The sequence below is a fragment of the Culex pipiens genome, chromosome 1 (genome assembly GCF_016801865.2).
Source record: "Culex pipiens pallens isolate TS chromosome 1, TS_CPP_V2, whole genome shotgun sequence".
Taxonomy (NCBI): Eukaryota; Metazoa; Arthropoda; class Insecta; order Diptera; family Culicidae; genus Culex; species Culex pipiens.
The window spans coordinates 113,211,473-113,237,618 of record NC_068937.1 but is presented as its reverse complement, the minus strand read 5'-3'; the positions used below and the strand labels follow the sequence as shown (position 1 = coordinate 113,237,618).

Below are 26,146 nucleotides of genomic sequence, written 5' to 3'. Positions count from 1 at the left end.
TTTTGTATTTTTGTATTTTTGTATTTTTGTATTTTTGTATTTTTGTATTTTTGTATTTTTGTATTTTTGTATTTTTGTATTTTTGTATTTTTGTATTTTTGTATTTTTGTATTTTTGTATTTTTGTATTTTTGTATTTTTGTATTTTTGTATTTTTGTATTTTTGTATTTTTGTATTTTTGTATTTTTGTATTTTTGTATTTTTGTATTTTTGTATTTTTTTATTTTTGTATTTTTGTATTATTGACGACTGTCATCCACATACAAAGCGAGTGAAGTCAAAATCGAACCAAGATCGATCGGCATTTGAAAAGGTAGTATGCGCTTCGGACATAAATTACATAAATAAAAACTTTTTTCAGTTTTTTTGAAGAAAGATTTATGTTTAATCTCTTATTTGAGCTAGGGGAAGAGCATATAATTCCACCGAGAACCTTATGTTGGCATATCAGCACTTTGGTGTTCAGTTACAGCTAGTTTAAAGCATTTTCGACAGAAATTTAGTTAGTATTCTGAAAGCGTTATTCATTTTAATACAACGGACAGGAAATATCAAACAAATTTTATTTTGTTTCAAGGAAACTGAAGCTATTCAGTTTTTAGTTCAGGTCAGTGTGATGTGTTGGTTTTCTTGAATGGCCAAGTAGAACTTTGTTTTATTGATCTAATAAATGTTAAATATAAAAAAATAACGTAGTGCTTGTAATTATCTAGCATTTATATGCAAAAAGAGTAAAAACCGAGGTAGAAACTTATAAAAAATCATTATTTGGGAAAAATATTATGTATTTATTTCATACGACCTTTTCAAAAACCATACGTAAACAATATTGACAGCGTCTCTGGTAGGGACTTCAGGAAACTGTATGCGTGTCAGATCCCTGAATAAAAGCGGCAAGATTGTGAGACATGCTTTCAAGCCATGTCCTACGTTTTGGAATCCCTGATCTCGCAGTGGTCACTCGCAGCCTTTCTGAGAACGCACACTTCCAATGAGATTCGGATTTATGTGACCTTAGCCTTAGGGCGACGGTGGGTGGTAAACGATAATTTGCTAGATGGTCATCGAGATTGGCGTCAGCGTCTTTGTGCTTTCCGTAGCCGTTCGAAGCATGACGACCCGTCGTGGAAGGTAAGGTGGTCACAAGGTTCATTATTTATCGACTCTGCTGGGCAGCACCTCATAAGATCGATGTTTGGCAGGGAGGCTTAACATATCGGGTCGTTCTGGCAACGGTACTTATGGCGGTAATGTAGTTTATGCGCTCTGCTCACTTGCCTGCTGGCTGGAACGGCTGTTGCGTAATTAAATATAATGGCGAATGGGTGTCCGTTATGCTGGGATAGTTAAGGGCTGGATTTATGTGAGCCCGTGAATCAAAGTAAGAAACGTGATATGGTTGAGTTATAAAGACTATTGATATCGCAATAGCATTTTGCTCTTTAAAGCAAATTTCAACGTTTATAATATCGATTTCTGGTTCCAGTTTTGCTTAAATTTTCTATGAATTTTAAATAGAAGAAGTTAAATTAAATGGAAGCATGTAACCAATTCCACTTCGAAGTAAATCACATTTCAGCGTTTCAGACGGGAATTACCCTGGAACAATCCATCAGTTATCCTAGTACCTGCAGGTGGCAATCGAAAAGAGACCACAACCAGCCAATCCAATTTCTCGATGCGAGCCCTCGAGGGACCCGGAAAAGCATGATGAATAAATCCCAACCTTATTTCAGCGAATTTCCATCTATTTGCCCCACCCCACTGCTTCCTGTACCTGTGTGATGTCGAACTCGTCAGATTTCCACCTCAAGCTTGGCGAGGAAAATCAAAGAGAAAGCTCGATGGATTTGGGTGGGTGGAAGTAAAAAGAACAGAAATCGTATTAAGAGCTGTATTTACACTCGACAAATCGCTTTTTTCATTTGCTGCTTTATTTGTTTCTCTCTCTCTCTCTTTGCAAGGTTTTTACCTACTTTCACTTCTGTGAACTAACCTACATTTATAAAGCTAACCCAACGTTTCGTCACGTTTAATTCACCGGGGTTCGCAACGGAAGAATCAATATTTACACACTTTGGTACTGTTTTCTAGCACTTTTCCACTTTGCCACCTGCAATTGATCGATCTCGACTATAGCGAGATCGACAACTTTCAGGAGGAGAAGGAACGTGCTGGCAACACTTCCCTTATTATTTTTCTACGGATCAAATTCTTCCACGATAGTGCCACTGCCTTACAGACTAAGCCTCCACTAAATGTCACACACTGATGGAGATTGTGGAGTTGTTTGCTTTTCCGGGTTGTGGTGGTAGGATTGGGACAATTACTGCACTAATGGAAGCTGGATTTGGAAGCAGTACCAGGAACAGTGGTTTTGGTAGGAGCGGACGTGCTGGGATTACGACTAGGTCGTTAGGGGAAGGACAAGTTGAGGCTACACATCTTCACAATCTCGTAACGAGTGAAATTCAGCCAAATATTTCCATTTTTCTTAAGAAGAACAACAACAAATGCTAATCTGGCATCACTGCTAGCTAACTTAAACACTTAACAAACAACGATAACAAAAGAAGCTAATAACTTTCCTAAAACCATGAAAACCCTTAGAATTGCGTGTAACGAGCTGGTCCGGATGGGGCCGATGGCGGCGGTCCGTAGGTGTTGGCCGGAGGTCCGTACGTCTTGGCCGGTTCCTTGTGCTCGTTGGCCTTGTACTTGATGAAGTACACCTCGGGCTTGCTGGGCTCGGTCGGTTCAACCTGGGGCAGTTCCAGGGGGGCCGGATCTTCGGGTTTCTTGACCAGCACGTAGACCAACGTCTTGTGTTCGTCCTGGACCGGGGGTGGAATCTGCTGCTGGATCGGTGCCGGTGGGGCCGGGGCCTTGATGAAGATGATCTTGTAGTGCTTCTTGGCGATGGGTTGCTCCAGCGGGGCACTCTTGATGATCTCGGTGGGCTCCTCTGGGGGAACATGCACGTAGACGTTCTTGGTGATCAGCTTCTGGATTGGTGGGCCGTACTCATGGGCTGGGGGTCCGTACACGGGAGCGGGAGGTCCATACTCGGACGACGGGGGAGGCAGGTATTCGGGCTTGGGAGCGCCGTACTCGAGCTCGGGAAGCTGGAGCTGCTTGGTTGGCAGGACGATGCGGGCCCGCGGAGGTTCCGGGAAGGCCGACACGCAAGCGACCGTGAAGGTGGCGAGAATCTGCAAGGGTGAAAATGTTATTTGATTAGCCATTTTTTTTTAAACTTCATCATCCCGGTACGAAAATCGAACTCACGGCCTCTGGATTTGAAATCCAACACGCCGCTAGTCGAAACCCAGCGAGCAGATTTACTCTTTGAAGGGATTTGACTTTGCCGAGCCAGAAATTCAAAAAAATAGATAAAGCATATTTCAAATCAACAAATCCTAATACGCTAAAAAAACTGCCAGCTTAACGTTTGATGAATTTTGATACAAAAAAAATTCACTCGAAATAACGGGAATCTAAAATAGAAGAATTCACATTGGATGGTGTAACGGTAAGATAAAAATAAAATCAAAAGCATTTTTGTGGCTTTGAAAAAAATTAAAATAAATTTTTAACCTGGCCATGGTCTTCGTTTTCTACATACACGAATGGTATTCCGGGTCTATAGGACCCAGAAATGTTTTCAGCTGCCAAAATTCGAGATTGTAACCGATTTTGGATGTCTTGACCGCAAATGAAAGGCTAGGATGTCTACTTTCTGAACCCAACCGGCAGAACCGGATTGACCAGGATGGGTCAGAGGACATCGGCATGACCTCAGATGGTCATAACTTTCAATTTCTGGAAATTTGATACGTCGGATGATAGGGTTCATTGCATATTCCGATAGTGTCCCTCAGTGGCCACCGGTAACCGGTTCCGGAGTAACCAGGTTGGGTCAGGGGACATCGGCATGACCTCAGATGGTCATAACTTCCATTTCATGAAGTTTGATACGTCGGATGATAGGGTTCATTGCATATTCCGATAGTGTCCCTCAGTGGCCACCGGTAACCGGTTCCGGAGTGACCAGGATGGGTCAGAGGACATCGGCATGACCTCAGATAGTCATAACTTTCAATTTCATGAAGTTTGATACGTCGGATGATAGGGTTCATTGCATATTCCGATAGTGTCCCCCAGTGGCCACCGGTAACCGGTTCCGGAGTGACCAGGATGGGTCAGAGGACATCGGCATGACCTCAGATGGTCATAACATGCAATTTCATGAAGTTTTATATGCAACATGACGGGTTTCTAGCGTGACAATTATTGGAACCGTTTTAGTGGTACCCTGGAACCGGTTCCGGATTGGCCAGAGTTGGCCAGAACCGATACCAAACAGTCAGGGGTAGTATGTAGTATCCTTCTGCAATGATTTGGAAAATAATCCGTTTCAAATTACTGGTCTGTGTGACGGTTTTATGTCAAAAACTGCAAAAATCAAGTTTTCCGGAAGTTCCGGGTTACCGGAACCGGTGGCCACTATGGACCAATTATTTTTTCTGGGGCTTAAAATTCAGGTTATTATCTGTCGAATGCAACCGGAAGCAACCTGCTATGTGCAATCGTTTCGGAGATACAGGTCCTCAAAGTAGGGGCCTCAAAAAGAACTTTTTTCGGTTGTAGCAGGTTCCCGGTGGCCACGGTGTCCAAAACCGGTTCTGCCGGTTGGGTTCAGAAAGTAGACATCCTAGCCTTTCATTTGCGGTCAAGACATCCAAAATCGGTTACAATGTCGAATTTTGGCAGCTGAAAACATTTCTGGGTCCTATAGACCCGGAATACCATTGGTGTCAGTTTTTTTTTGGTGGGCACTTCCGGTGGCCACCGGAAGTTCATTTTTGGCCAGAATATGTGTCTTAGTAAGATACACAAAGTCACAAAATTTCAGATCTCTAGGTGTTTTTGGTCAAAAGTTACAATTACTTTTATAGTGCTACTGGGTCCTATAGACCCGAAGACCATGCCCGGGTTAAAAACCACATTGAATCACGCAAAAAAACTAAGAATATAAACCAAAATCGAATATAAAACTATTTCTCAAAATGTGACTTTCAAATCACTCTGAAAACGAAAAAGCTTTACCGAGCCCATTTCCCTTACCCAAAACGGGGCCTACCTTCCGGGCGCGTAATGGGAGATACGAAACAAAAAAAAAACAATTATAATCTCACGCCTCGCCTCACTAATCGGGTGAAATGAACCCTGGACCTCACCCCCGGACGCAGGGGTCAGTTAAAAGAGGGTGAAAAAAAATATACAAAATGGAGCGCAAACATTCCGAACCCCCTCCTCATTTCCGAGAAAAATGCGAAACAGGGCGACTGTTTTCAAATGGGTAGCTTTTGCCTGGAATTGAACCTGACAAAAAAGATCGCACCTTTCCTTTGTCTGAGTCGACATTGTTTTTTGCGTGCCATTTTTGACACGTGTTTTGCGGCCGGAAATTCCCCGGGTCGACCGCGGACGCTCCGAAACCCTGATCAAAACGTTACAAAAGAAACGGCTTCTCGACGTGCAGAATTTCGTTTTGTTCAGGGTTTTTTTGGGGCATGACTCGTTCAAGATGAGTGTTTTTCGGAGAGTGGGAAAACAAACAATTTCCGGTCCGGTAGAATCTAAGCCGACGTGTTTCAATTATTTGGGACACTTTGGGTTCGGTTGAAGGAGGGGTGCGAGAGAAAATCACGTAGAACGGAAACAGTTTTAAATGGAACTCTTCAAATGCACTTAGCAATAAATAGATTTAAACATCGGTAACGAAACGTTTCTGTCGCCAGAACCTCCAGAACAAACGTACGTTTTACCTGCCAGATTCCTCAACATCCAAAGTTGACAAATGTCCGACACGGAAATCCCCCCCCCCCCCCCCTCCTCACCTGTCGCCGGGGGCGCTGTCACTTTCGTAATAGCTTGTCTATTGTTTCTATAAATAAATCAGAAAAATGGAACTCTCCCCTGCAGCCAATCTTTTCCTCGGACACATTCTTCTTCCGAAGGATGTTGAATCCGGGCAATTTATCCGAGATTCCGGGATCCCTGCGGTGACGGGTTCCATCAAATTTCTGCTCGATAAAACACACGTCCCTGACCCTGATCCTATGGACAAAGACGCTCGCTGGTTTGTCCCCTTCCGGCTGAGGAGACCTTCCGAGCCCGGAACACGCACGCAGTAAATGGGATTCCATCGATATCAAATTATCGGGCGAGCACGGAGTTTGCTCTGGGACATCTTCCTCTTCACAGTGATGATGGCTTTGGGCGGAAATGTGGTTCCCAAGCGCGTAAAGGCTTCGCGAACGCGACTTTTTAAGTCGCCATTGAAATCGCCAAATCTCATAAGCTGAAGATGGAGTTGAGAAAAAGATACCTAACTCCTCTGCACTGATTAGACATCGCTGATGCAACATGATGTCGTGCAAAATGAATACTTCTGCATCGCTAACGCAACACCGCGCTGTCTTTTTCATCGCTAGAGGAACGTTCCAATTGCTTTCCAGCGACTGAGGAACCCCTGCCCATGGTAGACTCCCACCGAGTCAGTCAGTTATACACTCGAGTGCCAATTCCATCACGTGTTAGTTTTATTGTCGTTTTAAGTGTGTGTGAGTGTGTGTGTGGGTGTCCGCGTCTTCCGGAGCCCCTCCGGATGCGACTCAACAAACCTGAAACCGGTCACGGTGGCCAGAACAAGGACGCACTAAAGCAATCACAATAAATTTTCGTTTAGGAGCTATTTCCACTTTCCCAGCGACCAGGTCCGGCGACGACGACGGCCATGGAAAAAGATCTAGAAATAGGAATCTTTCAGCTTTTGTGCTTGCTTGGGGAGCACCCGGGTTAGGGGATTGGAAGTGGATATTGAGGAAGGTAAACAATTTGTTGAAATTGTCCGTTGTCGAACATGACCGGACAGAAGCCTGGGGGTCATGAACAAACTTCAACTTTTAGGACTAGGCATCGGGAGTGTGTGAGTTCTATTTAAGGATTAGAAAGAACCGACTGCAAACGAACTAAATGATATAATCACACACACACACACAGGCTGTTGGGTAAACACCAACAGATTTTCCTAAGGCAACAGATGATTAAGACTCTTTTCCAACTCCAGACAGCAGCTTATCTAATCTTTCCGGAGCCCAAGCCTGAAGAGCTATCTTCCAGGAGAATCAACGGCGTTAGTTTGATTTCCCGAAAGAGCCATAGAAGATCACCCGGTTGGGAGTAGACACGCCGGAAAAGAAAAGTTTTCCCATCGTTCTGCGTGAAAAAAAGGTCGGCCCGGGGTCACGGAAAAGAGCCTCTCACACAATAAAGAAGTCAGACCGAAACCAATTGCCAAATTGACAGTCTAAATTGACTGCGATAAATCAATCCTGAACGGGAAAAGGGACTTTTTGGTGACTCAATTTGTGTGGTGTCGATTTGTGGAACTCCGAAGAGATGGGGTAGAAATGTAATTTGTGGCTTAGTGAAACATGTTGACCACCGAAAAAATAGGTTTCAAGATAAAACAAACAATTTAATCATTAAGCCTGAAATACCCACATTCGTGATGGCCACTGGCAACCTATTAAATATTCCAAAACCGTTCAATATGTGGTTATAACCTGCAACCACTTGGGTTTCCCAGCCCGAAGGTAGGCAATCCATTTAGCATGGGATGTCTCTTGCGTTCGATGGAATTGGACATATATTTGAATAAAACCGCGTGACCCACCAAGAAGCCCCAAACTGGGAAAACTGGGTTTCCCGCCCTGGGAGCTGGAAAATGGTCAACGTGGTCGTCGCAACATGTATGAGTGTTGTTCTAGTGACGGCCAATGGCTTTAGAGTGTTTGTTTGCTTCTTTATTTTATTATTTTTACAATCGAAAAAAAAATAACAATTTAATTTTAGGAAAAGAAAAATGATTTGCAAAACTTCCAAGAAGGACATTTTTTATTTGCAATGCTGTTCATTCTTAACTTTGTATCTGTTTTTTAGTCAGAAATTTGATGAAGATTCTCTCTCAATAATAAAAAAAAAACAATCATTTTTCTCATCTTACCGTCCCACCCTAAAGTACGGTATGCAGATCGGAAGGAACGCGGTCAAGAAATTGTGCGTGTTCTTTTCGTGACCCCCCAAAAAAAATTGACAGTTCGGTATGAACGCGTTTAACGGTGTGCGCGCTTGAGGTTCTTTGTGAGAAAAAATTAAAAGATTAAAAATATTCAAAAGTTAAAACTAAATAAAATAAAAACGTTCATTCAAAAACATTCAACAACTATTAATTATAAACAAAATTGAAAATTGAATTATTCAGAAATCAATAATTTCAAAATTCTTTAGAAAATCTGAAAATTAGAAACTAGACAAACAAAAACTATAAAATTATAAATTATTTAATAATGAAATAATGAAATTAGGAAAATCAACAAATTTTGAAATTATGAAGTAAGGATGTTAGGAAATGAGGAAATAAGGAAATAATGAAGTTAAGAAATAAGAAAATAAAGAAATTATGAAATTAGGAAGTTGGGAAATAAGGCAATAAGAAAATTTAGAAATTCGGAAATTTGGTAATTAAGAAATTGGGAATCAGGAAATTAGAAAATTTGGAAATTATGATTTTAAGAAGTTAGGAAATAAAGAAATTAGAAAATTAGGAAATAAAGAAATAAGGAAATTTGGATGTTAAGAAATTGAGAAATTAAGGAAATTAGAAAATTAAGAAATTAGGATAAAAGGAAATAAGTAAATCAGAAAATAATTAGGATTATTTAGGATAATATGAAATTAGGAAATAAGAAAATTCGGAAATTAGGATTTTAGGAAATGAAGAAATAAGGAAATTAGGAAGCTAGGAAATTAGGAAATTTAGTAATTAAGAAATCAAGAAATTAAGAAATTAGTAAAATACTAAATTTGGTAATAAGGAAATTAGGAATTTAGAAAGTTAGGAAATTTGGAAACTAGGAAATAATAAAATAATTCAAAAAGTCTACAATTCTAAAATTCATAAAATCTTAAATTCTTTCAGTTTTTGAATTTTAAATTTTTTGATCTATTGAATTTATAAATTCCTCAATCTCGACTTTAATATTGTTTTTTGCAATCCTGCATATATTTTTTTTAATTTCCATTTTTATTGTCGAATATCACATTATTATCGAATTTTTCAGTAAGAAAATAAATATTTGTATGATTATCGTTAAGTTTATTTTCACTCCGGTTTATTTCATTTCGGTCCCGCCAGGGTAGGATTAATCGGACAATGTAGTGAACTCACAATCCAAAGGTTGCTGGTTGGTACTAGCAATAGTTGGCGACACGTGGGCCAACAGCAATGAAGACAACTTCTATTTTTTATTCCGTCTAGACCAAAAAACTATATCTGTCCTTTTAATTTAATGATTGTGCATTTTTAGATTCGCCGGGATTTTATATTATTCTAACGAATATAAAATTATTAAAACGTTTGTAACTTTCGGTTGCATTCAAAAAGTAAAATTCAAATTCTTTGATTTTTTCATCAAAACACATTACTAACAAAAAAAAATCAAACCATCCACATTAACGACCCCCGGGTCTTTTGTGGTCTCTATTGCAAGTTTCTGCTCGAACCTAGGAGTCCGAAGGCTTGAATGGGGAGAGCACCCAAACCTCTTTCTACTCCAAGGAACCTTCTACCCCAGTGTTTGAACTGACGACCTTTGGATTGCGAGTCCAACCGCCGCCAGCGATTCCACCGGAGTAAGCTTGGTTTGGTGTGTTGTTTGTATTTATGGCATGGAGACGACTCCTACACCTGGAATGATTTAACGGCCTAACAACCAAGACCGGGACCGACATTTTACTTCCTCATCCGATGGAAGGTTGCCGCAGATGGGAATCGAACCCAGAATCATCCGCTTACAAAGCGGACAGCGTAACCATTCGGCCACGCACTGCCACTACATTACTAACAAGCACCGCGCGAAGAAACGTCAAACGCCACTTTCCGTTTCTGTTCCTTTTCAGCTGCGTACCGCTTAAGAAAAAAAAATCGTGACCCTTTCCTTGACCGTTTCTTGGACGTTTTTTTTACATGGAGTTTTGCATTCCTTCCGATCTGCATATCAGCCTTAAGTTGTTAATTTTGCCAGCTTATATAATTACAGAGTTGTTTAGTTAAAACTGTTGGAATGTTTACTATATAACCAATAAAAGCTTTAGAAAAATCGTTAACTATTTCTAGCAACGTTGTATTGAACGGCATTAAAAGAGCTATCAACTTTTCACATTAAATAAAATTATATAGAAGTGAACTGCATAACATTCTTTTAATTACTAAACTTTCAAGCTAATGAAAAAACAAAGTCAATTTGAAATGCATACTGATATTATTTCTTTTATAAAAAGGGTTTTTGTTTGTTTTGCTGCAAAAACCATTGATTGAATACTGAGTAAAATTCAAAAACAATCAAAAATAATTATTCAGCTAATTGAAATTTCTTTGTATTCATTTGATGTATGCACAAAAACATCAACCAAATTTGCATTCCATTGTGTGCACATTTACGTAACATTCACTGCACACAAAACATCAAACTGCTATTTTCGCATTTTTTTTTTTGGCTTTCACCAACCATTTGCATCGACTGATAACCAACAATTTGAATGGTGTGGGTTGCATACCAAAATGGCCCCATCGCGTGACAGCTGCCCTCCGCGATGGACAACTTGCGGGGTTTTCGAACTACGTTGTTGGCCCTGGCCTCGATGCGTTTGATGGAAATTGATTAGGTTGTGTAATTTTCTGATTCAATGGCGAACATGGCGTTTGCTGAACGCATATCAATTTGTTGTAGGGGGAAGCATGAGATGTCGCACTGGGTTTATGTTAATTACTCCAAAATTGAAAGGGGTAGTTCAATTGATACTTATTGATGTTGACGTTATTTGTTTTAGCATGTTAATATGTCTGAATTCATGCAGGCCATTTTGCAAAACAAAAATCAAAAATTCCTACTCGAAACTAGGTGTCCGAAGGCTTGATTGTTGAGGCAATTGCAATCCTCTTTTTACACCTTAGCTTCCATTCACCTCTGGATTCGAACTGACGACCTTTGGATTGTTAGTCCATTTGCCTACCAGCGACTCCACCGAGGCAGAACCCAGGGAGACGACTCCTTCACCTGGATTGAGCTAACGACCTTACCCTCTAGGTGAGACCGGGGCCAACATTTACTTCCTCGTCCAACGGAAGGCGTGGTCAGACAAATCTCGTCTCGAAAAATGCCACCGGGACTTTTTGGGATCGAACCCAAGCCGACTTCAACCACGCTTACCCCTACACCACGATTCCCGGATTTTACAAAACATGGGTAATAAAAAACATGTTCAAATTTCTCAACAAAATACAGATTTTTACCTGCTAAAATCGGGATATGAAACATCTAACACACCACTAGAATGCAAATATAAAAAGGATTTGGTGACTCGGTGATGAGATTTCCTCTTCCGTGCAAACTCGAATCGACACTAATCAAATACCACAGTCCTTCCAGTCTGGAAGGAAACAGTAACCATCGAATTTGACTTACAGTTGATTGCAGCGTTCTACCAAAACAGGCATGATCTTCCTATTTTTTTATTACCTTGCTTCATTGAATAGCGAAAGTTAAAATATTTCATGAATAAATTATAAGTTTTTTTTGTTTATTGGACCTTTTCAAAAACTCTAGAAATGAAAGTTGCTAGTATTTAAAATTGAGGTGAAAAGTGACCGATTGTGATTGGACACTCAATATTTGTTTACTGAATGAATGAAAAAAAATATTCAAATTTTTTAAAACTATAAAAAATAAAAAATAAAATATTACCACCTCAAAGGCTTTCTTATGTCTAACTGTCTCCAAGGCTATATCGTTGCGGTTTCTGTCTCACAAGCAGAAGGTTCAGGGATCGAAACCCCGATCAGTACCAAAATTGAAATTTGGACTTTGATATTGAATATGGAAAAAACTACTTCAATCAGATGGGGTTTAAACTGGCACCACGGCGTGTTTTCTTGATTAAAAATTTCACGAAAAAATAGTCATCATTACTGTCAAATGTGTCTTATAGGAAATTTTCTCAGCTTCCAATGCTTCTAAGAGCGAAATAATTCATCGGGAAATTTCGGAGATATCTATTTTTTAAGTTTTTTGTTTTAAATTCCTGTATTATTTATTGTAAACTTTGTAATAACTATTCTGGAAACTTGTCAAATGATGTTTTTCATGTGTCATTTACTCATCAAAATGTGCAAAATAAGGCAAGAAACAACTTTGGAGAAGGTTGCAAATCGCTAAATATTTTTTTAAATTAAGTTAATTAATTAAGTTATTTTAAAGTTTATTCAGAAATTAAAATTCTTCTTGTTCTAAAATTGTCAAACTTACGGACCCAATCCTGCAACAATCTGGATGTAAAAATAGTCTAATTTTGTTGTGAATTATGTTGTAAACAGTACTGTAAGGGATGAATCAAAAATTAAATCGTCAGTTCCCGTAGTTTTGATAATATTAAATATCTGTAGCAAAAATCTTGGTGCAAATGCAAAATCTCTGGTTGATGTGCACCGTTAAATTGGTCTACTGTGACGCTAACAAGTCATAAAACGAGGGGTGTTACACTCTAGGAGTGATTTGATCCGTAGTGACATATGCTTTGCTCTAATAATCATATTGCGAAGTCGAAATGTAGATCCAGGAGAGCAATTTCAGTTTAAATCAGGTACTTTTTTGGTACTTTTGTACCCGACCCTCTATGATATCAATGAAACTTTGTAGACATGTTATCCTAGGGTTTTTTATAAGCCATTTTTGTTTAATGAAGCCAGTTGCACTCGAAAATGACATTTGAGAAAGGCGTAAGTTATTAAAATATTTTTATATAAAGGAATTTAAAAATTACTATGACTCGCAGCCGTTTCGTATCAAAGACAAACTTGTAGAAAATTGGGTGGGCTTTTTGAAAACAACACACTTAAAGAAAAATACATGCTACTTCTTTGAGATTTTCGATTTTTCAGTTTAATCATTAAATTTAAAAAAGGATGTAACGATTTTTTTCGTTCTTTTTTGTAAAATATACCAGGATTTCACTACAAAACTGTGTGTGTGTGTGTGTGTGTGTGTGTGTGTGTGCAACCAACCAAACGGGACCACGCGGTCGCTTCTTACAAATTGAGTTGTTTCCATGTATTTTTAGCTCTCATTCTATACATGCAAATAACTCGCATAGGCATTTGGAAGGTGTTAGCTCTGCCGAGCTTCGGTGACCCATTTCTACGCTGGCTAGCCGAGCGCGAGGTACTTCAGCTTTATCGACAAGCCCCGCCCTGAAGAACGTTTGCACCAATCGGATTCAAACGTTATTTAGAACTTCCGAACCCTTGTCAAATGGACAAGGACCCAGCGCGTATATAGTTGATGGTGGTAACAGTATTCCTAATTCCAGTCATAGCTCACCAAGTCGCGATGGCCTAGTGGTTAGCATTTTTGCTTACCAATCCAAAGGACGGGGGATCGAACCCCGACTCGAGCGACTTTGATTTTTCGTACATGTTCAGAGTTTCAAGATTTATATTTCCTATACTTTCTCGTTGGGAGCAGATGGGAATCGAACCCAGGACCATTCGCTTACAAAGCGAACACCGTAACCAGTCAGCCACGGCCGCTCCCATCCAGGATTTCACTACAAAACTGTCGAAAAATACAGGATGGTAGGTCCCTTCCAAAAAAATACAAAAATCATTTACTAAAACCATTTTGCCTTCCTCACTGAGGTAAGGCTATAATCCTGCTCTAAAATTGAACTTTTTATTTAAAGCTCTAAAACCCACCTTGATGTATACATATCGACTCAGAATCGAAAACTGAACAAATGTCTGTGTGTGAGTGTATGTGTGAGTGTATGTGTGAGTGTATGTGTGAGTGTATGTGTGTGTGTATGTGACCAATAATGTCACTCAGTTTTCTCAGCACTGGCTGAACCGATTTTGACCAAACCAGTTGCATTCGACTTGGTTTAGGGTCCCATACGGTGCTATTGAATTGTTTGAAGTTTCGATAAGTAGTTCAAAAGTTATGTATAAAAATGTGTTTTCGCTTATTTTTGGAAGTTGAATAAATGGCATTAAACTGAACCAAAAATCATCATGTTATACACTCTCTAGTTAGGTAATTCAAAGACCTTTCCAACGAGTCCAAAACATTGATAATCTGGCAAACCTGTCTCGAGTTATGCCCACTTAAGTGATATTTATGTACTTTTTTGTAGCCGGATCTCACTTAAATGTATGTAAAAAAATGTCCGGATCCATCATCCGACCCACCGATGGTGAGGTAATCGAAAGACCTTTCCAACGAGTCTAAAACATTGCAGATCTGGCAACCCTGTCTCAAGCTATGACCACTTATGTGCCCTTGAGTGATATGTGTTTTTTTTTGTATTCTGGAACTTAACGAAATTAGACGAAATTTGTGTCCAAACCCATTATATCACATATCACCCATTGTTGGAAAAGAGTGAGGAAGGCACCAACCACATAGGTGGATTAAGTTAGTTTTTTTTAAAGTGGCCTAAACGCCAACATTTTCAAAAATCGACAGTGGAAATTGATTCTCCAGACAATGGTACATAATAGTCCATTTCTTTTGTCCAATCCTTGTGAAGATACAGCGGATTTAAAATTAAAAATGTTGAAAAACAGGAGTTTTGGCCACGAGTCTGAAATTTGTTCACTCTGTAGTGTGTAAAACTGGTGCGTGCGTTTTCTACCTCTTTTTTTAAATCTCCCATGACTAGTTGTGTAGGTCCGAGCCGGGAATTGAACCCCGATCTGCCGCTAAAGAGACGGAAGCGTTACCACTAAGCTTGGTCTATAAACTAGGCTATTAACCTTTTAGCGATTTTTGTGTAACAAGCTTTTTACTCTGTTAATTATTCCCCATATGCCATCAAAACGGCAATTTTTAGGCTCAAGTTTACAAATTAATATACAATACACAATTGATTTTTTTTTTATGTTTTTGGATCTTAAACTTCCCCTGTACAAAAAATCTCGTTTCACCTGTGCTCGTCCTAAAATGTGGATACCACTCTTCCCGTGTAAGTCTTTTTTCCACACTTGCACGAGCAAATGAAAATCAAATTCCACAGACGCTGCTCACCCGGCACGTCGAGTCTCGGCACTTCCGGCAGATGCCGGAACTCCACGTTCGAGAGAGAAGAAAAAGCTCTTCCGGCAAAATCGTCATCCTACAACATCAGCAAAACCAGGTGAAACCCATGTGCGGTGGGTGCGCACACTTTGGTGCAAATAAAAGTCACTTGATTTGTGTTACAATTGTTATGCAAAATGTGCTCCGACTTCTTCGACTCTTCTGGGATGGGGGGGAAGTGAGAGAAAGGGATCTCCCTATAAATTTTCATCTGATTGCTGGAAAACGGCGGAAGGGGTTGGGAAATGCGGGACGAAAAGGATTAAGAATGCAAATGTAGCAGCTCGCAATTTATGGTGCTCAAGTGAAGATCGATCGCTCGGAAAGGTGCTGATTAAATGCACAAAGAACAGTAGGAAATTAATCAGAGTCTGGAGGGTTCGGAATTTTCGCCTAGAGCTGGACTATGGATTGCATCACTTAAAAATTTGATTCTGTGAAGAACCCGTAATAAACTGTAAAAATTACAAAATGTAAAAAAAATCAATCGATACAAATCAATTCGTTACGAGTTTAGAATTCTTTATAAAATTCTAAATAAAAATTAAAAAAATGCAATTAAGTCAAAACATTACCGAACTTCGTTCAGTTTAACTGCAAACCAGTCTCTACACACAAAGGACCACCGAGTGGCTGCAAAAGAAGCGCAATCAATGTCCCACCCCATTAGGAAGGAGAAGGTTGGGTGCCTTGTCCTGGAAGGGCGAACGAACGAACGAGCGAAAAAAAGGGTCCTTCAGAAACGTGCATATCAATTGGGTTCGCAATTGTTCGAATTCGCGAGCGATGGATTAGTGAGCAGAGCGCTGTGGTCCACATCGGTGGTGGTGTTGGTGGTACACAAAAGACGACACGTAAAGATTGGATGCAATCAAGTTCGATTCGATTTTTTTTGCAGATTTGTGCAAATAATGGATTTGGCTGCGCATCGGTTGATTTTCGGGGTGAGGAAAGATAACATCGAGAAGCTTGTTTACGTTACACTTTGGGGAAAACTGTTATCACAATTGGGTTGAATATCTTTTTTTAGAACAGAGATGGCGATTTGATTCGAAACTATTGAGCAACCTTTAACATCAGTTTTTTTTATCTGATATTTATCCTTTAGAAAATCAATCCTTGGTAATCAATTTAACCCGTAGCCTAAATTAAGGTTCCCCAGAAAAATTACAGAAAACAAGAACAAAACAGTGGAAAGTGGATAACACTTAACAATAGCTTACATTTGTGCTTATAATTCAAGTAACAGAAGGTATCATTGCACTGATGGTAATTTGTTGTCCATGTTTGTTTAAAAAAAAACTAACTTGATCCACCTATGCGGTTGGTGTCTTCCTCACTCTTTTCCAACAATGGGTGATAAGTGATATGATGGGTTTGGACACAAATTTCGTCTAATTTCGTTAAGTTCCGGAATACAAAAAACACACATATCACTCAAGGGCTCATAAGTGGTCATAGCTTGAGACAGGGTTGCCAGATCTTCAATGTTTTGGACTCGTTGGAAAGGTCTTTCGATTACCTAACCAACGATGGGTCGGATGATGGATCCGGACATTGTTTACATGCATTTAAGTGAGATCTGACTACAAAAAGTACATAAATATCACTTAAGTGGTCAGAACTCGAGAAAGGGTTGCCAGATCTTCAATGTTTTGGGCTCTTTAGTAAGTTCTTTCGATTATCTAACCAACGATGGATCGGATGATGGATCTGGACAATGTTTACATGCATTTAAGTGAGATTCGACTACAAAAAAGTACATAAATATCACTTAAATGGTCAGAATTCGAGACAGGGTTGCCACATTATCAATGTTTTGGGCTCGTTGGAAAGGTCTTTAAATTACCCAACTAACGATGTATAACATGATGATGTTTGGTTCAGTTTACTGCCATTTATTCAACTTCCAAAAATGTGCGAAAACACATTTTTATACATAGTACATTCCAGTTTTGTTGTCTTAACTTGTTAAGTTTGTCGTTATCTAAGTTTTTGCCTTCCTCACCTTACTGAGGAAAGGCTATAAAATCACTCGAAAAATGAACTTCTTAATTCGACCTCGTAGACCCACCTTCACGTATACCTATTGACTCAGAATCATGTTCTGAGCAAATGTCTGTGTGGATGTGTGTAGGTGGGTGGACAAAAAAATTGTCACTCGATTATCTCCGGACTGGATGAACGGATTTTGACCGTATAAGTCTCATTCGATCCGTCTTGGGGTCCCATAGGTCTCTATTTAAAATCAGCAAGTTTAGTTAAGTACTTCGAAAGTTATGCTAGAAAAACGATTTTGGCGTATGTCCGGAAGATTGTAAAAAGGGTGGTTTTTGCAAGAAACCCTATCATGTTATACATTTTCAAAAAAAAATCAAATTATTCGCTCTACAGCATTGCCTTGGCGTTCTCGATTGCGAGATTCCTACTCGAAACTAGGTGTCCGAAGGTTTGATTGTTGAGGCAATTGCAAACCTCTTTTTACACCTTAGCTTCCATCCACCCCGGGATTCGAACTGACGACCTTTGGGTTGTTAGTCCAACTGCCTACCAGCGACTCCACCGAGGCAGGACCCAGGGAGACGACTCCTACACCTGGACTGAGCTAACGACCTAACCTTTTGGTTAGTCCGGGGCCAACATTTACTTCCCGTCCGACGGAAGGCGTGATCAGACAAATCTCGTCTCGAAAAATGCCACCGGGACCGTCTGGGATCGAACCCAGGCCGACTGGATGAGAGGCAATCACGCTTACCCCTACACCACGGTTCCCGAAAGGTATTAATAAGACCTTTTCAATGAGCCCAAAACATTGAAGATCTGACAACCCTATCAAAAGTTATTAGCACTTAAGTGTTATTTATACACTTTTTGGAGGCCGGATCTCAGATATTTCAGTAAAAATTATGTCCGGGTCCATCATGCGACCCATCATTAGTTAGATAATTGAAAGACCTTTCAAATGAGCCTAAAACATCAAGGATCTGACAACCCTATCAAAAGCAGACATGCATCGGCACTATGAGCTCTTTTTAACGGCACTCAGCTTGGCATTTTCGTTTAAAGCAATGTAATGCTTGTTGCTAGGTAAAAATCTCTCGATTTTGCCTTGAATAATGTGTAGAAAACATTGGTTCATTGGAAAACCCAATTTTAGCTATATGTTCATGTAAATGTTCTCTTAAGCTCTCAAGAAGAACTGCTTTAAAGCTCTTTGAGTGCAATTAAGAGTTCTTAACCTATATCTCGGTTGGGTTTCAAAATAATCTCTCAGGGTCTTCGGGAGCCTAAAAGACAAACGTAATTAGCGTATTCTAATCACTGGCACAACATGCTGGGTATCTTCTACGTGAAATGCCAAACAAGTTCTTCTAAAAGAGGAGTTAGAGCGGATGCATGTCTGATCAAAAGTTATTGGCACTTAAGTGTTATTTATATACTTTCTGGAGGCCGGATCTGAGATATTGTGATAAAAATATTGTCTGAATCTTCCATGTGAACTTTCGTTGGATAGGTTTTTTTTATCAGACCTTGCCGATGAGCCAGAAAAATTGAAGGTCTGCGAACCCTATCAAAAGAAATCAGTAATAAAATTGGTTTGTTAAACATGTTAAGGGAATGTTGCTATTTTTACTGAATGTATTGACTTTATGAATGTGAGGAAGGCACCAACCACCTAAAGGTGGATTAAGTATCGTTTTTTTTCTTCAAATTATCAAACTTTAAGTCCATTGTTTAAAACGTTACTTAATCCACCCTTAGGTTGTTGGCGCCTTCCTCACATTTAAAGGGAGCGTTAGATCTTGTCAGATCTTCATTGTTTTCGGCGCGATGTAAAGGTCTTTCAAATACCTATTAAACGATAGGTCGCACAAGAGATCCAGACAATGTTTTCATCAAAATATCTGAGATCCGGCCTCCAAAAAGTGCTTAAATAACACTTAAGTGCTTATAACTTTTGATAGATTTGTCAGATCTTCAATGTCTTGGACGCATTGGAAAGGTCTTTTTTTAATACCTTTTAGAAAATGTATAGCATGGCGGGTTTTCTTACAAAAACCACCCTTTTTATAATCTTCCGGACTTTTGTTAAAATGGTTTTTTTAGCATAACTTTTGAAGCACTTAACTAAACTGCATAATTTTTTATAGAGACTTATGGGACCCCAAGACGGATCGAATGACGCTACAACGGAACAAGTCGGTTCAGCCAATGTCGAGATAATCGAGTGGCAATTTTTTGATCAACATCCCACCACACACACATACATTTATTCAGAATTTGATTCTGAGTCGATAGGTGTACATGAAGGTGGGTCTAGGAGGTCTTATTGAGAAGTTCATTTTTCGAGTGATTTTATAGCCTTTCCTCAGTAACGTGAGGAAGGCAAAAAATAAATATTTTAACCGAGGCATGAAATTTTGATTGGTGAATTTTCTACACAAGCAATGGCTCAATTGGTGAAATATAGTAATTCAAAAAGACAAAAACAAAAACACAGAGCTTTCATTCATCCAATAGTTGTCGCTGTAGAATAGAAACTGGAGGGGGGAGGGCGGTGTTTTTTCCGGACACTGCTCAGGAAGAATCATTTTTTTGTTGGGGGGTCTTTAGCAACTATGTTTAAAGTTTTTTTTTTCGATTTTTTGGAATACAACCTCATCAAAAAAAGGATTTATGTACATATTTGACCTCCAATAAAGAGCAACATACTGTCCGGATACAAATTTGAGATTCAAACGTAATTTTATGTATTACCCAATAGCTTCGGAAAACATTTTTTTCTCCCCTCTGCCATATTACACCATGCCATTTTCAAACTATTTCGAAGAATTCACATTGTAAAGATCATTTTGCAGATCATGTTCCCTGAAAAAATGTATCAGATTTGGTTCGATGCAAGCCGCGATTCTCTCAATTTCGAATAATAAAAAGTGACTTCCTTCAAAATTCCTGAATTTAATTCGATTTCACAGCGCGTACTCAGATAACTGTTATTCTGATGAAATTTTTATGAACGTTAAAAGATATGTCTAATTCAATTTAAAAAAATAGTTTATTATAACAAACTAAAAATCTGTGTGTTCATCTTCACCCAAAAGAAAAATATATCTCAAAATCTGCAACAGTGGATTTGCTGCAGAAAATGTCACATTTTATAACATTTTTTGCAGCAAGCCCCTAGATCATTTTTGCCCGCGTGTAAACATTTCAGCGATCTGCAGTTCTCACCAACACATATAATGCTGGCCCGTCCACGAGCCACACTCCAAAGAGCAGTATATGTTGGTGCTCTTTCACTCACTTTTTATCAAGTGTCCATGGCGCGGTGGTAGCGTGTCGGATCAATAACCAAGAAGTTGGTGGTTCAATCCTCGTTCTGCTAATGGTTTTTTTTGGTGAAATACAACCAAACAGCCGTCGGTAATGTCGATAATTGTCGGTAACGGGCAAAAATGTCATACCCCTATATCGCAAAAAATGCATGAGGACAGTTTTCATGCAGATTCTGATATACTTTCATGCCGCCATGCATCAAAATCATGCGACCGCCGTTTGGGTGTTGTAAAAGGAAATATATGCCAAAAATGTTTGAGAATGTTTTTAAAAAAAACGAACTGATGACCTTTGGATAGCAAACCACAAGGTTGAAAAATGTCAAACTGATACATGTTTAAGTTTGACATTTTTCAACCTTTTGGTTTGCTATCCAAAGGTCATCAGTTCGAATCCCCAGGTGAATGGAAGCAAAGTTTTAAAAAGAGGTTTGCAGTTGCCTCAACAATCAAGCTTTTGGACACCTAGTTTCGAGTAGGTATCTCGCAAACGAGAACACCAAGGCAATGCTGTAAAGCGATTAATTTGATTTTTGATATTTTTTTTTGGTTTGCTATTTTTAGTTTACCGCTGAATCATTCGTTATTTTTATTCTGTGCGATGCATGAAAATTGATACATCACGACGTCATTTTCATTTTTTTCTCCCTCAATCGATGTATCACCAAAAAAATCAATTTAATTGCACACTCAGCACACAAAGGATATGCGCATCGATCATGAAATGCACTGCTCCCAAGTGAAAGAAACCGTTTCGGTTCCGAAACACCGTGCATAAAAAAAAATGACTTCAAAAACATTCCTTCACTCTGTGCAAATTCCCACTGGTCATGAGAAATTCTAAAACTCCCCTCGTCCTCCCCATCTTGACGGACACGTTTTGGATTTTTTGCTCGTCAACGATGACGACGCTCGGATGATGATGGTGGCAAATCTGGCCCCAAAATGGATGGATTTAGTCGCTTGAGATGAAGCAGTTACGGGATATGTTTTGCAAATCGACCCTTTTTTTAAGTTCACACAAAAAAATACGACTTCCCTTTCTGGTGTCCTTAATTTTCGATACGAACCCCCCCTCGAAACGTTTAAAGCCAATTTGGGCCGGCAGACCAAATCCCACATCAGCCATCGCTGGCATCCGGCAACAAAATCCTACCAATCTCGTGGAGCTTAAAGCAAACCGACCGACGACGGTGACGGTGCGGAATCTGCGCTGGGGTCAAAAAAATAAAAGGATACAACAGCACATTTATATGCAAAAAAAGCGCCCTAATTTCCGCTCGATTTTTCATCGTTCTCGTACGAAAGGAGGAGCGTTTTTGTTTTTATTCGTCCTCCCCGAGCGAGGATATCTCTCATATTTGCGGGCAAATAAATGAACGGGATAAGGAATCGATATACAGCGAGCCAAGTGTGTGGCTTGAATTTTTATCCCCGAGCAGCAGCAGGACGAAAAGGTTCTGCTTGGGCGGATCACTACGGAGATCCGCGGAGGGTCAAATATACTGCAATGGTACCCCCTTTGAAGGCCAGGTGATGAAAACATGATTTGAAATGGGTCCAACACTGTCAGAAATGTGACCTTTTTTTCAATTTCATAAAATTTTGTACAAATGAGATTTTGATCGTAGATTTGTGTTCATTTTTTTCATATTAAAAAGGGGCGAAACAATCGTTTCCATTCTGTACAACTGTAACTATGATACATTTTTTAACCATTTTTTTGATGTTATTAAAAAACTTCATCATCCCGGTACGAGAATCAAACTCACGACCTCTGGATTGGAAACCCAGAACGCCGTTAGTCGAAACTCATCCCCTACCGGTCAGTATTCCCAGTGAGCAGATTTGCTCTTTGAAGGGATCTGACTTTGCCGAGCCAGACAGGAATCGAACCCATCACCTTCCGCTTACAAGGCAAAACCCGTAACCTCACGGCCACGGAAGCTCGGCGTAATGGATAAGATATTCGGTTTCAAACGGATTTTTATGTGAACAAATTTTCTAAGTTACTAATTTAGGAAAAATCAAATACATCAGCGAATTAAAAACAACTGTTTTTTTCAGTGACACAGAACAATTGTGTAAAAAAAATTTAAAAACTAACTTAATCCACCTATGTGGTTCGAGCCTTCCTCACTTATTACCAACAATGGCTGATATGAAATTTCATATTTTTCAGATACAAAAATTTCATCTCTTTTTTAGATCCGGAGTAAAAAAGCACATCAATATCACTTAAGTGTACATATCTCGAGGCAGGGTTGCCAGATCTTTAATGTTTTGAACTCGTTGAAAAGGTTTTATGATAAACTAACCAACGATGGGTCGGATGGTGGATCCGGACATAGTTTACATACATTTAGGTGAGATCCGGTTTCCAAAAAGTACATAAATGTCACTTAAGTGGCCATATCTCGAGACAGGGTTGCCAGATCTTCAATGTTTTGGACTCATTGGAAAGGTCTTTTGATAACCTAACCAACGATGGGTCGGATGGTGGACCCGGACATAGTTTACATACATTTAAGTGAGATCCGGCTTCAAAAAAGTACATCAATATCACTTAAGAGGCCATATCTCGAGACAGGGTTGCCAGATCTTCAATGTTTTGGACTCGTTGGAAAGGTCTTTTGATAACCTAATCAACAATGGGTCGGATGATGGACCCGGACATAGTTTACATACAGTTAAGTGAGATCCAAATATATGTGAAAACAAATTTTTATACATAACTTTTGAACTACTCAAAACTTCAATCTGTATAAAACTCGATCTATGGGACCCTAAACCAAGTCGAATGCATTAAGTTCGGGTCAAATCGGTTCAGCCAGTGCCGAGAAACATGAGCTAGTTTGTTGGTCACATACATACATACACACATACACACATATATACACACATACACACACACACACACACATACACACAGACATTTGCTCAGTTTTCGATTCTGAGTCGATATGTATACATGAAGGTTGGTCTACGACGTTTTTATACAAAGTTCATTTTTAGAGCAGGATTATAGCCTTACCTCAGTGAGGAAGGCAAAATGGTTGGTACTAGTTCAGCCTCAATTATCCGATGAGGGGGGTTTAAAAAATAATTTTTGAAATTAGATTTATCCAAGGGACTTATATCTTCTCTTGGAACTATTTTTGTTTGTAAGAATGGAAAAAGTCACTAAAATAATTCAAGAACATGTTTTTTTCTTCAAACATGAGAATGGATTAACTCACAAGAATATTACGACTATAAAAAATTTGATGTTTTTGGTAAAGAGAAAAAAGTATATTTGAGGTGTCACCTTTATAAAAAAAACTAACTTAATCCACCTATGTGGTTGATGCCTTCCTCACTTTTTACCAAAAATGGGTATATGAGTGGTTTCATCATTATTTTAGATCCAGAAAAAAAGAACACAATGTATAAGAGTTGCCAGATCTTCAATGTTTTGGACTCTTTGGAAAGGCCTTTCAATTACCTAACCAACGATGGGTCGGATGATGGATCCAGACATAGTTTACATACATTTAAGTGAGATCCGGCATCAAAAATGTACATAAATATCACTTAAGTGGTCATAACTCGAGACAGGGTTGCCAGATCTTCAATGTCTTGGACTCATTGGAAAGGCCTTTCAATTACCTAACCAACGATGGGTCGGATGATCGATCCAGACATAGTTTACATACATTTAAGTGAGATCCGGCTTCAAGAAAGTACATAAATATCACTTAAGTGGTCATAACTCGAGACAGGGTTGCCAGATCTTCAATGTTTTTTACTCATTGGAAAGGCCTTTCAATTACCTTACCAACGATGGGTCGGATGATGGATCCGGACATAGTTTACATACATTTAAGTGAAATCCGGCTTCAAAAAAGTACATAAATATCACTTAAGTGGTCATAACTCGAGACAGGGTTGCCAGATCTTCAATGTCTTGGACTCATTGGAAAGGCTATTCAGTTACCTAACCAACGATGGGTTGGATGATGAATCCAGACATAGTTTACATACATTTAAGTGAAATCCGGCTTCAAAAAAGTACATAAATATCACTTAAGTGGTCATAACTCGAGACAGGGTTGCCAGATCTTCAATGTTTTTTACTCATTGGAAAGGCCTTTCAATTACCTTACCAACGATGGGTCGGATGATGGACCCGGACATAGTTTACATACATTTAAGTGAGATCCGGCTTCAAAAAAGTACATAAATATCACTTAAGTGGTCATAACTCGAGACAGGGTTGCCAGATCTTCAATGTCTTGGACTCATTGGAAAGGACTTTCAATTACCTAACCAACGATGGGTCGGATGATGGATCCAGACATAGTTAACATACATTTAAGTGAGATCCGGCTTCAAAAAAGTACATAAATATCACTTAAGTGGTCATAACTCGAGACAGGGTTGCCAGATCTTCAATGTCTTGGACTCATTGGAAAGGCCTTTCAATTACCTAATCAACGATGGGTCGGATGATGGATCCGGACATCGTTTACATGCATATAATTGAGATCCGGGTATTTGCGAAAACACATTTTTATGCATAACTTTTGAACTACTTATCGAAACTTCAAACAGTTCAATAGCGATGTATGGGACCCTAAACCAAGTCGAATGCAACTGGTTCGATCAAAATCGGTTCAGCCAGTGCTGAGAAAACTCAGTGAGAATTTTGGTCACATACATACATACACACACACATACACACACACATACACACACACATACACACACACACAGACATTTGTTCAGTTTTCGATTCTGAGTAGATATATACATGAAGGTGGGTCTAGGAGCTTTTAATAGAAAGTTCATTTTTAGAGCAGGATTATAGCCTTACCTCAGTGAGGAAGGCAAAAGAACTGCCCGTGTTTGAATGAATTGAAACATCCATTATTACAATGCTTGAAAATGGTTTATTTGTAAAGAATGGAAAATTTGTCAAAATATTTTTAGAAGTCAGCCTGTTTTATTTTTCAAAGAGCTGCTCTGCCCCTAAACGCATAAATGTCCCATATGCATTTTCTTCGTTTTGCCTTCCTCACTGAGGTAAGGCTATAATCCTGCTCTAAAAATGAACTTTTTATTAAAAGCTCAAAGACCCACCTTCATGTATACATATCGACTCAGAATCAAAAACTGAACAAATGTCTGTGTGTGTGTATGTGTGTGTGTATGTGTGTGTGTATGTGTGTGTGTATGTGTGTGTGTATGTATGTATGTGACCAAAATTCTCACTAAGTTTTCTCAGCACTGGCTGAACCGATTTTGACCAAACCAGTTGCAATCGACTTGGTATAGGGTCCCATACATCGCTATTGAATTGTTTGAAGTTTCGTTAACTAGTTCAAAAGTTATGTATAAAAATGTGTTTTCACATATATCCGGATCTCATTTATATGCATGTAAACGATGTCCGGATCCATCATCCGACCCATCGTTGGTTAGGTAATCGAGAGACCTTTCCAATGAGTTCACAACATTGAAGATCTGGCAACCCTGTCTCGAGAAATGACCACTTAAGTGATATTTATG

At 39.2% G+C, this 26,146-nt stretch overlaps 2 protein-coding genes across 2 annotated transcripts in view; one reads left to right on the top strand and one right to left on the bottom strand.

The window, feature by feature from the left end:
- The window catches only part of LOC120432499 (uncharacterized), a 343,681-nt gene that overhangs the window by 134,258 nt on the left and 183,277 nt on the right, over positions 1–26,146 (top strand). The window lies entirely within an intron of this gene.
- On the bottom strand, positions 1,881–3,249 carry LOC120432500 (uncharacterized). Its single transcript, XM_039597713.2, has one exon. The coding sequence runs from the start codon at positions 3,243–3,245 to the stop codon at positions 2,607–2,609; it is 639 nt and encodes a 212-aa protein (XP_039453647.1). The 5' UTR covers positions 3,246–3,249; the 3' UTR covers positions 1,881–2,606.

Bases quoted from the DNA above. Each gene is read 5' to 3' on its own strand.
- LOC120432500 (XM_039597713.2), bottom strand. From the start codon at position 3,245: ATGGCTAATCAAATAACATTTTCACCCTTGCAGATTCTCGCCACCTTC.